Source organism: Labrus mixtus, chromosome 14 (genome assembly GCF_963584025.1).
Source record: "Labrus mixtus chromosome 14, fLabMix1.1, whole genome shotgun sequence".
Taxonomy (NCBI): Eukaryota; Metazoa; Chordata; class Actinopteri; order Labriformes; family Labridae; genus Labrus; species Labrus mixtus.
Window position 1 is genome coordinate 7,583,672 of NC_083625.1, and position 14,600 is coordinate 7,598,271.

General features: G+C 39.4%; 3 protein-coding genes across 3 annotated transcripts in view; 1 reads left to right on the plus strand and 2 right to left on the minus strand.

The window, feature by feature from the left end:
* The window catches only part of si:dkey-251i10.1 (uncharacterized protein LOC100038774 homolog), a 211,843-nt gene that overhangs the window by 89,176 nt on the left and 108,067 nt on the right, over window positions 1–14,600 (minus strand). The gene's annotated exons all lie outside the window — the stretch shown is intronic.
* zgc:175280 (cationic amino acid transporter 2 family protein) lies at window positions 1,069–5,308 on the minus strand. Its single transcript, XM_061054782.1, has 12 exons — window positions 5,194–5,308; window positions 4,065–4,435; window positions 3,758–3,913; window positions 3,423–3,579; window positions 3,147–3,280; window positions 2,822–3,044; window positions 2,545–2,681; window positions 2,354–2,456; window positions 1,978–2,111; window positions 1,721–1,887; window positions 1,369–1,477; window positions 1,069–1,264 (listed from the first exon to the last, which is right to left on the minus strand). The coding sequence occupies exons 2-12, from the start codon at window positions 4,432–4,434 to the stop codon at window positions 1,125–1,127; spliced, it is 1,830 nt and encodes a 609-aa protein (XP_060910765.1). The 5' UTR covers window position 4,435; window positions 5,194–5,308; the 3' UTR covers window positions 1,069–1,124.
* On the plus strand, window positions 9,788–14,244 carry casr (calcium-sensing receptor). Its single transcript, XM_061054770.1, has 6 exons — window positions 9,788–10,105; window positions 10,195–10,501; window positions 10,876–11,715; window positions 11,803–12,033; window positions 12,657–12,780; window positions 12,868–14,244. Exons 1-6 carry the CDS (start codon window positions 9,921–9,923, stop codon window positions 13,995–13,997), a joined length of 2,817 nt encoding a protein of 938 aa, XP_060910753.1. The 5' UTR covers window positions 9,788–9,920; the 3' UTR covers window positions 13,998–14,244.

Below are 14,600 nucleotides of genomic sequence, written 5' to 3' on the forward strand. Positions count from 1 at the left end.
TCTGCGTGCCACGTAAACTGCGTCTCCTTAAACAACGACGCCGTCAAGAAGTTCCACTCGTGTTGTTTATACTGTATATGGTTGTGTATAAAGATTACAAGCGATTTAAATAAACGAGTTATAATAAATCTTAATTATTATAAAAAACAAGTTTAGAAAGAAATATATTTAGAAAGAAATTAAGAAAGAAACACATTTACATTGCACATTTACATTTAATCTTCCATATTTAATTTACAACCATTTACAACTCTATTTTTGCACATTTACATTTAATCTTTCATATTTAAGACTAGCTTAGTTAAATCCTGGTTGTATATATTCCCATTCTTAGTTTTGATATTTTGAGTGCTTATTTACTTTGTATTTAATATTATATTGTGTTTAGATTTGCTAACGTTGTGTTTTTTGCTCATATTGTGTGTTTGGACGACCTGCTGCTGTAACGCCACAAATTCCCAGTTTGGGATCAATAAAGTAATTCTATTCTCTTCTATTTAGAACGAAAGAAAGAAATAATATGGCAGGTGGGTTTCCAACACAGTTATGATATTTTGTCCATAGAGAGATGAGGCAGAAAGTGGATACATGCTTATCCAAAATGATACTGTCGTGTTTATTTCACTTTGTGTATACATTATTATTTTAAAAAAAATTACACAAATACACAACACAGAGTTTGATAACATTATAAAGTTTTTGATGCAGTAGAGAAAATGTGGGGGGACTTAAGAGAAAAATTATTCCTTGCATCTAGACGTATTGTTCTATACTTGTAAATATTCAACAGCTCAACTGCATAAACGTAAAGTTGTTGTGAGTTAATGCAAGTATTTTTAAACACGTTACACTCTGACTAAATGCATTGTATGTACAACACACTGGTTTGTTATTGTAAGAAGACCTGTATACATTTCAACACATTTATTAATGAGATGAATGTGATTTTTTGACACTTTGACAAATACTTCACTGGTCCATAAGTTGGAACACTTTGCTTTTTGAATGTTGTTTTATTCCTTGTTTAACTCTGATATATCAGTATCTGTAACCGATGCAGTAAAATGACAAAACAGTATTATAAAAAAACACAAACCAGCGCTCTGAAGTTTTTTCATAAATGTCTAACCATTCAAATCTTGTCCAGGCTCAAAGTTTTCCTCCGTGATAGCCATGCTGTGAATACTGACTTGATTGTGTGAATTTTGAAGCCTTTGTTTCTGCACGCTGTGGTGAACACCATAACAGAAGTAGATGATTAAACCTGTTCAAAGAAGATTTATGTTAAACATGGTCATGCTCATCGTATTTGATTGAAATTAAAATTATTTATTTATTCTAAAAGGACATTTTTTTTTTTTTACATACCTACTGCCATCCACACAGCGTAGCGGATCCATGTGTCTGATCCAAGTTGAACCATTAGATAAACATTGACTAAAGTGCTGAAAATAGGAAGCGCCGGCACGAAAGGAACCTGTATAAGAGCAGAAATGTTGTAACAAATAATGAGAAAATACTTTGCTCTTTTTGTGTAGAAATTCAAAGTGGTAAAATGCTGGTTGATATTTTTGGTTAGGAATAATGTCCTTCACTGACACATCAAATTGTATAATGCCAGTAATGATGGTGGCTAAAATCAATATCAAACCACATCGTTTTATGCTCCCAGATAGATAGATAGATAGATAGATAGATGGATAGATGCATAGAGGCATACCATGAAAGCAGCTTTGGATACACTCTGAGGTTGTCTCCAGATGATCAGGGTAGTGAGGGCAAACATCAGAGTAAATATAGAGACACAAAGTAAACTCCACCACTGGAGGGCCTGCAGGGAGTCCACTGCCCTCGATATGACGAGGCTTAGAACGACAGCTAAAAAGACTGAAGAGAACGATGTCAATTAAGAGATCGTTACAAATAAAAAAAAGAAAAATGCTGTATATTAATAACTTAACTTAAATGATCACTTACTCATAAAAACAGTCAAAACAGACACATTTTGTGATGTCCTTGAGGTGGCTTGAGATGGAGGATATAAAAGTCCGGTTACTGTGAAGGGCTCTGTTTTGCTGAAACTTGAATCCTCGCTGAGATCTGGTTGATACCTGTAACAGGGAGGAATTATAAATAAATGGACCAAAGAATTGGCTTAACATCACATTCACCTCTATATAAGGTGTTGAATGAAATAGCTGAAATAGATATTGGGCTGAATGCATATTGTGTCATCATTGCACATTTTATCATTTTTCAAGCCCTTCTGCCAAACTTTTGAGCTGTGTTAAAATTCTGTCTTTTTTTTTAAATCATTTTACCTTCAGGTAATATTCATGATGAATCCTCCTACCTCAATATGAGAATACATATAGCAACTAGTGTGTAGGCAAAGAGGGTTCCTATTGACATCATGTCAACCAGAGCCTTCAGGTCAAACAACAACGCCATGATAGCTGAAAAGACAAGAACAACATTCAAATTCCTTCGTCAGCTGACGGGTAAGTTCATCCGGTGGACCTGATTAGAATTGGCTGAATTCACCTGCAACAACCCCTGATGCTAAAGTAGCTATGACAGGACTTTGTCTGTCACTCATTTTACTGAGAGGTTTGAAGAGAAGGCCGTCCCTGGCCATGGCGAAGAGAACACGCGGCATTGGGAACATCGATCCTAGTAAACTGTGAGAAACAATTCAAATAAATCATCAATAAGCAGTCATAAAATGAAGTTCTGGTGAATTCCCGGCAGAAGAAACTGATATTGCTTTCATTTGCAGAGTGGAGTTCGGTTTATAAATGGCACACTGTGCTTCCTTTACCTTGTTGACAGAGCACACAGGGATCCCACAGACACCACATACTTTGCAGGGCCCCAGCCGATGTACGTAAAAGCCACAGGCAGTGGGCTGTGAACGCTGAGCAAATAATACGGCATCATAAGAGTCAGGGCGGCAGAGACGCCGAAGTAAGCCAAGAAGCAGATGAGGAGGGACGCCACAATCCCGAGCGGGATCGACTTCTGAGGGTTTTGGACCTCCTCTCCTAAAAAAAAAAAAAACACATTTCATTGAACTCACTTGTGTTTAATGCCAGATCCTCTCCAGTCTCACAGTGTGTTGTTTATGCGTGTGTGTATTTATATACCTGTTGTGGCAATGCAGTCAAATCCTACAAATGCATAAAAGCAAGTGGCGGCTCCGGCTAATGTTCCTTCAAAGCCAAAAGGGAAAAATCCTCCAATGCCAAATGTGGTGGTCTGATTCAGTGAGGTGTGATTTCTGAAAACAAAAAATAGGAATAGCAATTGATTTGTATAGATACAACATTGTTATACATATCCTAGTTATTTATAGTAGATACATTCAAGTGTTCTCATTCTATACTTAATGATACCGTATACAAAAAAATGAGAGCCCTTACTCGTATTCGTCCAGGAGATAATCTTCACTAAGGTACCAGTTGTTGATGTCCCCTTTAATGACTCCAGAAAGGATCACAAACAGCAGCACCAAGATGTTCACCGCTGTGAAAATCTTATTAACTATAGCAGACTCTTTGACACCAAATGCAAGAATCCCTGGAGAAGAAACACAGAAAATGAAAAGCTGACTCAGAAGTGGAAATGATGGCTCCTCGTTAGTAAAATTATATTCAACACAGGGAAATTTGTTTTTGTTATCTTAAAATGTTTGAATAACAATAACAACATATTTCATTTGGTAACACGTCAGAGGGGTTCAGACTGTGAAACCTACCTGCCAGGAGCATTATGAGGCCGGCTGCAAAGAAGTCTGGGTAAGGAGCTAAGCCGGGTAAATCCATCGAAGCCTGTTTCCCCAGAGAGTTGGCAATGACATTTCCAATGAGATCATCAAAGGTCCCACTCCATGCTCGGGCAACACTTGATGTCCCTTAAAAAAAACAAAAAACAAGAAGGTACAATGTTGACAGAGTCACAAAAAGGCTAACCATAAATTCTCATTGGAAACATTGTGAAGTTTAAGAGGATGGATGTTATTAAGAGAGTACTTTAACATGTCCTGAAACACCTCCTATATTTACCTATGACATAGGACAGCAGCAGGTTCCAGCCGGTGATAAAAGCCCATATCTCCCCCACAGTCACATAGCTGTAGAGATAAGCAGAGCCAGTCTTGGGAACCCGAGCTCCAAATTCGGCATAGCAAAGTCCCGCAAAGACCGAGGCCACCGCCGCTATCAGGAAGGCGATGATGATACTCGGCCCGGCTACGGTTCTTGCCACCTCTCCCGACAGCACATACACGCCGGCCCCAAGCGTGCTGCCCACCCCAAGAGCCACCAGGTCCAGAGTGGTCAGGCATCGGCGAAAGTTTGACACCTCTCCTTCAGGCTCCAGAGGTTTTCTACGGGACAGACTCTGCAGGAGGAGCAGGATCTTTGCACCAGACATCCTGTCCATGAAGACATTTGTCATCACAGATTAGGAGAAGGAAATTTAAACAGAAAAATGGCCTTACTGAAGACTGATAGAACAGGGCATTTACATTTTAGGGCATCTATTAGAACAGAAAATAACTCGGTAGATTGTTTGTCTGACAAAAACAAAATCACTGATTACAGATCGACCAAAAATAACAAATGAAACACATATTGTTGTTCAATAAAGTCAAACTGTAAGTCCTTAGCAGATGTTCCTAATCATAGTATGAGTCATAGAAACTCATTCATTAGTTTACTGTTACACTAATTTGCATTCTTTCATCAGTGTGGCAAAGCAGAAATCTTGAGAGCAAGTTCAGCTAATGACATGAAATATGATATAATGGGTGATATAAAATATATAAATGCTGCAAAAGTCAGAAACTCTTGTACTGACTCAGTGTGACGTTTATACACAGATAATAAAGTTACATTTTGCCATCAGAATATTAATATATTGATGTAGTAAAATGCATATAATGCAGGTAGCCTGGTTAAAAAAAATACCTTTAACATCATTTTGAACGAGCTATCAGAAACATGAGCCCTCTTTATCAATGTACTGATTTATCTTTACATGATGCAACAATGCCTTTTCAATGACTAAATACAGAGTCACATGATCATGTATTATCAAACATCATGAAGACATTACACTTCTTATAAGTTATTAAATTGAGATCACCTTCAGTAGATTGCACGCATCATTATAGGAGAGAAACATCCTTACCTGTTCAGCTTCGCGCGGCCGTGTGTGGGATTTTGATCTGAGCCGGACTATCTGTGAGGATAAATCCATTCACTGTGAACACCTCACAGCGCAGCATTTTTGACACGTTATGTTACATTTCAAACATACGTGCCATTTCTGAAAAACACAGCGACAGGATGATTTGTGTGAGTATTTTTATGTGTGTGCTGAAGATGTCATGGAGGCCGTCTCACCTCGTTTTGCTTTAACTCATCAAGAATCGTGTTTTGTGGGACATTTCAGAATGAATGTTTAACACACTATTACATTACTGATATCCCTAAAAGGGCAAAAAGTGATTAATGACATTTGAGTTTAATGTGATGATGTCATGTTGTATTAAGCATCAATAACTAATTCAAGTCAACGGAACTCTGCAGGATTTTTCTTGATATTTAGTGATGTATTATTGGGCTTTTTTCCCTTTATTTGTTAGGACAGTGGATAGAGTAAGAAATCAGGATGAGAGAGTGAGTAAAGACAGGCAGGAAAGGAGCCACAGGTCGGACTTGAACCCGGGCCGTCCGCTTGGAGGATTAAAGCCTCCCTAAATGGGGCAGGACCTAACCGCTAGGCCATCTGCACCCCAGGACTTTCCATTGGATCAAAGTTTTTGATGCTTGATTGAGCAGTCTGTTTATACGAGAAAAAAAAACATCTTATTTCAATTCATTTAAACTCAAAGTTACTCCTGAGGTGAAAGATTTCAAACTTATAAAACTCTATTCTTGGCAGAAAATGAACATTGCTTTCAAAAAGAGTTTTAACAAATAGAGTTGATTTCTGGTGTGAGTAAATATTAACAATCTTCGACTTTCTATCAATCAATCAATCAATTTTTATTTGTATAGCGTCAACTCATAACAAGTGTTATCTCGTGACACTTTACAAAAAGCAGATAAAATACCTTACTTAGTGCTATATTACAAAGATGCTATCCTTAACATAGATCATGAAAACACATGAAATCTGTATGTCCTGATTCGTCTTTCACCTCGTCCAGTGACTGCTGTTTTTACTTTTTGTCACAGACGATAATCTCACTCAGAATCAGACCTATGTTTACTGCCAAGATCGTTTTTCTCATACATAAAATTTCCTTTGGTTTTTGATGCATAATGCTCAAAATAAACACAGGAAGGGAGGTACATTTTTTGAAATAAAGGATATAAAAATAGAAATATGTCAAAAACAATTGTTTAAAGATGGAATGTGCTGCATACTGGGTTAACAAAGAAGAGGATGTTTTTAAATCACTGTATAAAGGTCAAACTATATCATCAAAATACACGTCAAATATGTTTTTCTCTAATATGGTTTCTGTCATTATAGTTCTTGTCACGCTGATTTATGCTCACGTGTTCATTTTTCTGAGTTTAGTTTCAACGAGTTTGATGCTTAATTAGGGGTAAGTGATTGACAGCTCTGTTGACAAATGAGGCTTCTGAGGCGCTGATGGAAAGGATCAGCAGAGTAGAGGAAGAACGAGGAGATGAAATGTAACGATCAAACTTTTCATAACCTCACTTGCCAACTTCAAACTAACACAAGAATCTGTTCTGCTGTGGACAATCGGGAGGATCTTTGCCGTTATATTTGTAAGTTTTTATTTTGTTTTGTGTAGCAGAAGGGGGCGGGTTGTCAAAACCGCGTAAGAGTCTAATGAACGCTCCTAGCTCCAAGTGATGTCATCAGTGCAATATGTCGGCGCCTGATGCTTGGCTTCACTTCTGTGTAACAAAAAGAAGTGAAGACGCATCACTCATCTTTATGTACAGTCAAAGGCTCGAAATGATTTCAGGGTTTCTAAGTGTACTACAAATGATCAAACCCCTCCAATAGAAGTTGATTGAAAAAAATAAGAAAATCTTCAGTAAATTATGTTTCGCACATTAAGGTTTAAAACACAAAACCCTCCCATGTGCCTGATGTGAACACAGACTTTACAATATGTTGACTTATCTGTGGCCCACCGAGACCGGGGGTGGGCCACAGATAAGTCAACATATTGTAAAGTGAAATAGTTGTCACTAAAGAGGTCTGCTCAGCAACAAATTGATTAAACATTCATCAGAGCACGACATGACAACTAACTGTTTGAGGAACATCAGGGTGCAATCCACTGCTTCCAGGGGCTCCTGGGGTCGTGCAGCACTACAGAGTGTATTTATAGAGATTAAAGCTGATCTCTGTATGTTGATAACATGCAGACACAGGTGATATAAGAAACAGAATCATATTTTATCTTGTTGCTGTAAATGCAAGCACTATGAGACATTTTTAATCTGAGTATTTTTGATGATGAAATGACTTTGGACTTAATCTGAGACTTGTTTGATGTGTGTTTTTAGCACAACTTTATAAATCATGATTACAGGTTTATCATTTTAATGTTAATACAGAAACAAACAGTCCGATGCACAGCTTTAAATACACGTTTTAAACAAAGATAACTTACTTAAACGTCTCCTTTATCTCATATTTTAGCTCCTGTCCCTTCATCATTACAGAATGTAACTCCATTTTAATGCCGAGTTAATAGCAGATCACCATGATTTAAAGTCCCAGCTTTCTTTCTGCCATTTTAGGCTTAAGTTAAGGAGGAGCAAAGTGTGAGGACTTCATTAGCTGAAGGAAATGGACTAACCCTCTCTCTGTTAATGATTCATCTGCAGAAAGAGGTTCAGAAGCTGATGTTGTTCAGTGAATTCATTCAGCTCTCTGGATATTTTGGGAAAAGGCCTTAACATCTGTGTAGACCGCAGAAACAGTTTGAAGAGTATTTGAATCGCGTTGGGGGAGTTCAGGAGGTAAGTTTGATCCGGACATCTTTTTTCTTTCTTTTAAGCCAGTTGATGAGATAAAAAGTACAGAGGAACTATTTGTTAGATTCTGTCTTCGTCTGATTACTTTTTGATTTAAGGCAAAAAAAAAAAAAAGAAGATAATTACAGTTAAATAGTTTGTTGGTTTGCTTTGATATTAAATAATGTTTTAAGTTGTTAGTGGTAGGAATTGTGTGAATCCTAACTTTGCCTTTTTATTTTTTTATTTGAATACAAATGGTGTTCAGGGCGACTTATATTGGATTAATAATGGACGCTAATTTGGGCACTTGTACCCAGCTTTTGTTGAGCTTTCATAGAATAACGTAAAAGAATTCTTCAATCCCCCCCAAAAAAAGAAGGAAAAAATAAAATGTAATTCTATGTTACGCGTCCATGTGTAGACCTTCTCTTTATTACGGTTACGATGGCAAACAGTGGCTCCTACAGTCGTTAGCTCCTTCATTATCACAGCTCTGCTCCAGCATTTTTCCAGCAGTATTAGCCAGATGCAGCAGCCTTCTCTCCATGGTGACTGGGTTCAGTGGCCACAGCATGAGATCGAGCGTTAGCAGGAAGGAGGGTCATTAGAGTGTGACTTCTCTCTCAGCTCATGTAAATCATGCAATCTATTTGAGTTTGGATTTCAGGCAGTTTGAGCCAAATGTGACTGGGGGGGGGGGGGGGGGGATGTGAACTATTGTCTCTTTTAAGACACAGAACTGCAGAAGTAAACCCATTTAAAAATCCAAACTGAAATATATGGTCTCACATGTAATGCATCTTGAGTAGGTAATAATGGTCTTAGGTAATGTCGGCCTGAAACACCATTCTCACACATTTCCTCGCTGTTGATATGGAAAATGTTCTTGGTGATGGGGATTTGTTTGATGGTGTCTCACAATGTTACAGCACAATGATGTGTATATGTTGTAGTTGTGCTTTTCGACATGTAAATCCTTTTAGAAAACACAATCAAAAAAACATCTGATGCGACAGTACTTCCCATGTGATCCATATTGCATCACATCATGGTCCCAAATTTCTCCAACTACATTAAAACCTATTGTTTCTTTATATAAGCAGACAATAAAAGTAATGGACCAGAAACCGATGAGATGGCATCACTGTGGCATTTAAAAAAAACACACACAACCTTTTCACCTTTGACAATTTTATGAATTTTAGTCATAGTCTTAAACTGTTTTTTAAACGTGTAAATAATCATGTGTCACCACTGTTATCTGAATTAGCCATTAGGCGTCAGAGCTCTCGTAGGGCAGTCACACGAGCCTCCATCAGCGGTGTACAAGACATCTTTTGGCCAGTCTGCTTTCTCTGCGAAGGGAGCTCTCTGCCCACTGGCTTAAAACTAGAGAGCAACAGTAACGCTTTTAACAGAGGACTCAAACAATGGCTAAAATCAAAACAACAGTGGTCACATGAATAGCTTCTGACTGGTTTATTGTTGGATCATGCTGCCTTTGTTCTACGGTTTATGTCTATCTATTTATTCCCTCCTTATTGTTTTTCTCTGTTTTATCACTTTTCTCCCTATCTTAATTATTTTCCTTTCAAAAGCCTTCCTGTGGACAGGGTGTTGAGAACTAGCATGCTTGCTAAAACACTTAAACAATGCATCTGGTTCGTCCAATGTATCTGTGATATCCATGCCAAATAAAGTCTATTATTATTCCAACTATTAAACAAATGCATGACATGTTTTGTTCCTTTTTTCTACAGTTTGACGTTCTCATCACTGCAAACATGACTGACACAAAACAGCCCAGTTGCCAGATTGATGGCAAGAGATAATATTTGGAATAGTGTAACTCTTGGGAGTTATTGAACTTGAAGTACAACCACAGGAAAGAAAAGAAAGATGAGACTAGTTCTGTATTATCTGACACTGCTGGGGTCCAGTTATGTGATGTCAACCTACGGGCCGCACCAGAGAGCTCAGATGACCGGTGACATTCTGCTCGGAGGTCTTTTCCCCATACACTTTGGCGTCGCATCCAAAGACCAGGACCTCGCAGCCCGGCCTGAATCAACACAGTGTGTCAGGTAAACCTGAGGCCTGTTTACGTGTAGGGATTCATAAATTCGTGAGCTCAACTCATCTTAATCCAAGCCTCTTCATTCTGCTTTAACAGGTTCAACTTCCGTGGTTTCCGTTGGCTCCAGGCCATGATTTTTGCGATCGATGAGATAAACAACAGCAGCACTCTCCTGCCAAACATCACTTTGGGCTACAGGATCTTTGACACGTGCAACACAGTGTCCAAAGCCCTGGAAGCTACGCTTAGTTTTGTGGCCCAAAATAAGATTGATTCCCTGAATTTAGATGAATTTTGTAACTGTACAGATCACATCCCAGCAACCATTGCAGTCGTAGGAGCAGCTGGATCGGCCGTCTCCACAGCTGTTGCAAACCTGCTGGGTCTTTTTTACATTCCTCAGGTGAGTAATTGACATTTATCAAATCAATACAACACCTTAGTCCTTATACTAACTGGGAATGAAATGCCTCCCAGACACGATTGGATACCATGCCAAGCCGTGCCATGAAACGATACAATACACTTCAATATCCTGGAACGGAAATTTGTCTTGGACTCGATTGCTACACACATTAAGCTCAGCTGTCTAACATGAGTACTACTGAATTAAAAAAAGAAAACAACAGTCAACATGTGAACCAGTAAGACCATACCAGTGAAAACAACAAATAATACACATTTCACATTACCTACATGTTGATGATGATGAAATGATATAACCTTTAATATTGACTAAAGAGAGAATTGAAATATCTGAAATCATCTCTGTTTCAGATCAGCTATGCCTCTTCTAGTCGCTTACTGAGCAACAAGAATCAGTACAAGTCCTTCATGAGAACCATCCCCACGGACGAGTTCCAGGCCACAGCCATGGCAGACATCATTGAGTACTTTGAGTGGAACTGGGTCATCGCTGTGGCCTCAGACGACGACTACGGGCGACCAGGCATTGAAAAGTTTGAGAAGGAGATAGAAGAGCGAGATATCTGCATTCACCTCAATGAGCTCATTTCCCAGTACTTTGAGGACCATGATATCCAGGCTCTGGCGGACAGGATTGAAAACTCCTCAGCTAAAGTCATTGTCGTGTTTGCGAGTGGTCCAGATATTGAGCCTTTGATTAAAGAGATGGTAAAAAGAAACATCACAGATCGGATCTGGTTGGCAAGTGAAGCTTGGGCAAGCTCCTCTCTGATTGCTAGACCTGAGTATCTTGATGTTGTGGCTGGGACCATTGGCTTTGCTCTTAAGGCAGGGCCCATACCTGGCTTTAGAGATTTCTTGCAACAAGTCCAACCAAAGAAAGACAGCCATAATGAGTTTGTCAGAGAGTTCTGGGAGGAAACCTTCAACTGTTATCTAGAAGACAGCCCGAGACTGCAGGAAAGTGAGAATGGAAGCACAACTTTCAGGCCTTTGTGTACTGGTGAGGAAGACATAACGAGTGTTGAGACCCCATATATGGATCACACTCATCTTCGCATCTCCTACAATGTGTATGTTGCAGTTTATTCTATCGCACAGGCCCTGCAAGACATTCTCACCTGCACACCTGGACATGGACTTTTTGCCAACAAATCTTGTGCAGATATAAAGAAAATGGAAGCATGGCAGGTAAACTATTGAATGTTTACCACAAATTAAGCAATTCATTACCTGATCATTGATGACTTAATCCAATATTTGTGTTGTTTCCCACAGGTCCTTAAGCAGCTCAGACATTTGAACTACACCAACAGCATGGGTGTAAAGATACACTTTGGTGAGAACGCAGACCTGGCAGCTAACTACACCCTCGTGAACTGGCACAGGTCTGCTGAGGATGGCTCTGTGGTGTTTGAGGAAGTGGGATATTACAACATGCACACTAAGAAAGGAGCCAAACTGCTCATTGACAAGACAAAGATTCTGTGGAATGGATACAGTTCTGAGGTCAGTCAAACTTTTATGTTTCACTGATGTTTCTGTTTTCATGAATGTGAAAGAAGGTGAATGTTAGATAATCCTGGCATGATCTACTTATACTGATAAGGCACATGAGTAAGCAAAGAGAACTTGTTGATAAAAAGCTGTTCCAAGGCAACTTGTGGTATTCAAACCATTATTTTAATTATAATAGTCACTGCAGGAGAACACTCCCAAGAGAGTATGATTGCCAAGATGAGCTCAGCCTTATTGTTCTTTTCAAAAAGTGGCATTTAATTATTTTTTTGTCCACTTGGGGGCAGCAGAAGCCACTGTAAATACTTGTCTCATTCTTTTATCACCACACCTTCATTGAATTTTTTTTTTGAACTGATTTTTTTTATTTTTTTTTAACCTACCCCCAAAGAAAAATGATTTGATTTTTTTAGCTACTAAGAGCTCATCTGTGGCTTTTGGTCACTTACTTTGTCTGTCTGGTCAGGTAGTAAACAATTGTTTTACCAGAGCTGGAAACAAGTTGAAAAGCATGGTTACAATTAACCAAATAGGAGGCCTAGAAAAAAAAGAACAGGTATGGCCTTAATACTTTTGAACCCATGTTATCTTTTCTGTCTGTTCATATACCACAGGTGCCATTCTCTAACTGCAGTGAGGATTGTGAACCTGGTACAAGAAAGGGGATCATAGACAGTATGCCCACATGCTGCTTTGAATGCACTGAGTGCTCAGATGGAGAGTACAGTAATCATAGAGGTATCAAGATGCACATACATTCCCGGTCTTGTTGATTCATTTCATTGCGCTGTTCTATTACATGTGTTTTGTTTGTTTTTCATCCAGATGCCAGCGTTTGCAACAAGTGTCCAAATAACTCGTGGTCCAACGGGAATCACACGTTCTGCTTTTTGAAGGAAATCGAGTTCCTCTCATGGACAGAACCGTTTGGGATCGCTTTGACCATATGTGCAGTAGTGGGGGTTGTCCTGACAGCCTTTGTGATGGGCGTCTTTGTCAAGTTTCGCAACACCCCGATTGTGAAGGCCACAAACCGGGAACTGTCCTACGTGCTCCTGTTCTCTCTCGTCTGCTGCTTCTCCAGCTCTCTCGTATTCATCGGAGAACCACAGGACTGGACGTGCCGCTTACGTCAACCTGCCTTCGGGATCAGTTTTGTCCTCTGTATCTCCTGCATCCTTGTGAAAACGAACAGAGTTCTTTTGGTATTTGAAGCAAAGATCCCCACTAGCCTTCAACGTAAGTGGTGGGGGTTAAACCTGCAGTTCCTGTTGGTGTTTCTGTGCACGTTTGTCCAAGTCATGATATGTGTGGTCTGGCTTTACAACGCCCCTCCTTCGAGTTACAAGAATCATGACATCGATGAGATCATTTTCATCACCTGCAATGAGGGCTCTGTGATGGCTCTTGGGTTTCTTATCGGCTACACGTGCCTCCTGGCGGCTGTGTGTTTCTTTTTTGCTTTCAAGTCCCGCAAACTTCCAGAAAACTTCACAGAGGCCAAATTCATCACTTTCAGCATGCTTATATTTTTTATTGTTTGGATCTCTTTTATCCCTGCATACTTTAGTACTTATGGCAAATTTGTTTCAGCTGTGGAGGTCATTGCTATCCTCGCTTCAAGCTTTGGAATGCTGGCATGCATCTTTTTCAACAAGGTCTACATCATCCTCTTCAAACCCTGCAGGAACACCATAGAGGAAGTCCGATGCAGCACTGCTGCCCACGCTTTCAAAGTGGCCGCAAAGGCTACGCTAAAACACAACTCGGCCGCCAGGAAGAAGTCCAGCAGCATTGGCGGGTCGTCAACCTCGTCTCCGTCCTCATCCATCAGCCTCAAGACCAACGGCAACGACTGTGACGCAGGAAAGCACAAGCCCAGAGTAAGCTTTGGCAGTGGAACGGTGACTCTGTCCTTAAGCTTTGAAGAGTCAAGAAGGAGTTCTTTGATGTGATAGCATGTGTGTGGATGTGTCAGCTTCATCGATCCCATTAAAAGGGTGTATTTTGGACTTTATTGAAAGAGCATTTAACTTTTTTCCTTCCGTTTTTTTAAACATTTTTTTTTCAGAACGATGTCAGTTCACTAAAAGCAATACAATGACAGTCCAACAAATGTACTGTACCATAGCAGAATCCTGTTACTCTTATTATCTTCAGCTTAACACTGATGTTCACTCACACAGCTAATAATAACACAAGATTTTGTACCATTAAAACATTATGTTGGATACTTAAGTTGTTGTTGTTGTTTTTTTTAACTTTGGTTGCATCATTATGATATTAGATTATAAAACCTGCATGTACCTACCTAAAGTCCTACCTGCCGCTGGCCTACCCATCTAACTGATTCAATGACAAACTGACTTTGTATATACACAGAGGGTTCAGCACAAAGACCTGACCCGTTAAGTTGGAAACAGTTGACAAGAGGACAACTCAGGCTCTTTGATCAGACAAGCGAGACCAGAGGATGTATGAGTCACTCTGTAAATACACAATTACAGGATGTCGACAAAATGTTCCACACTCAGTGATTATGTGGTGTTAAGGTCATT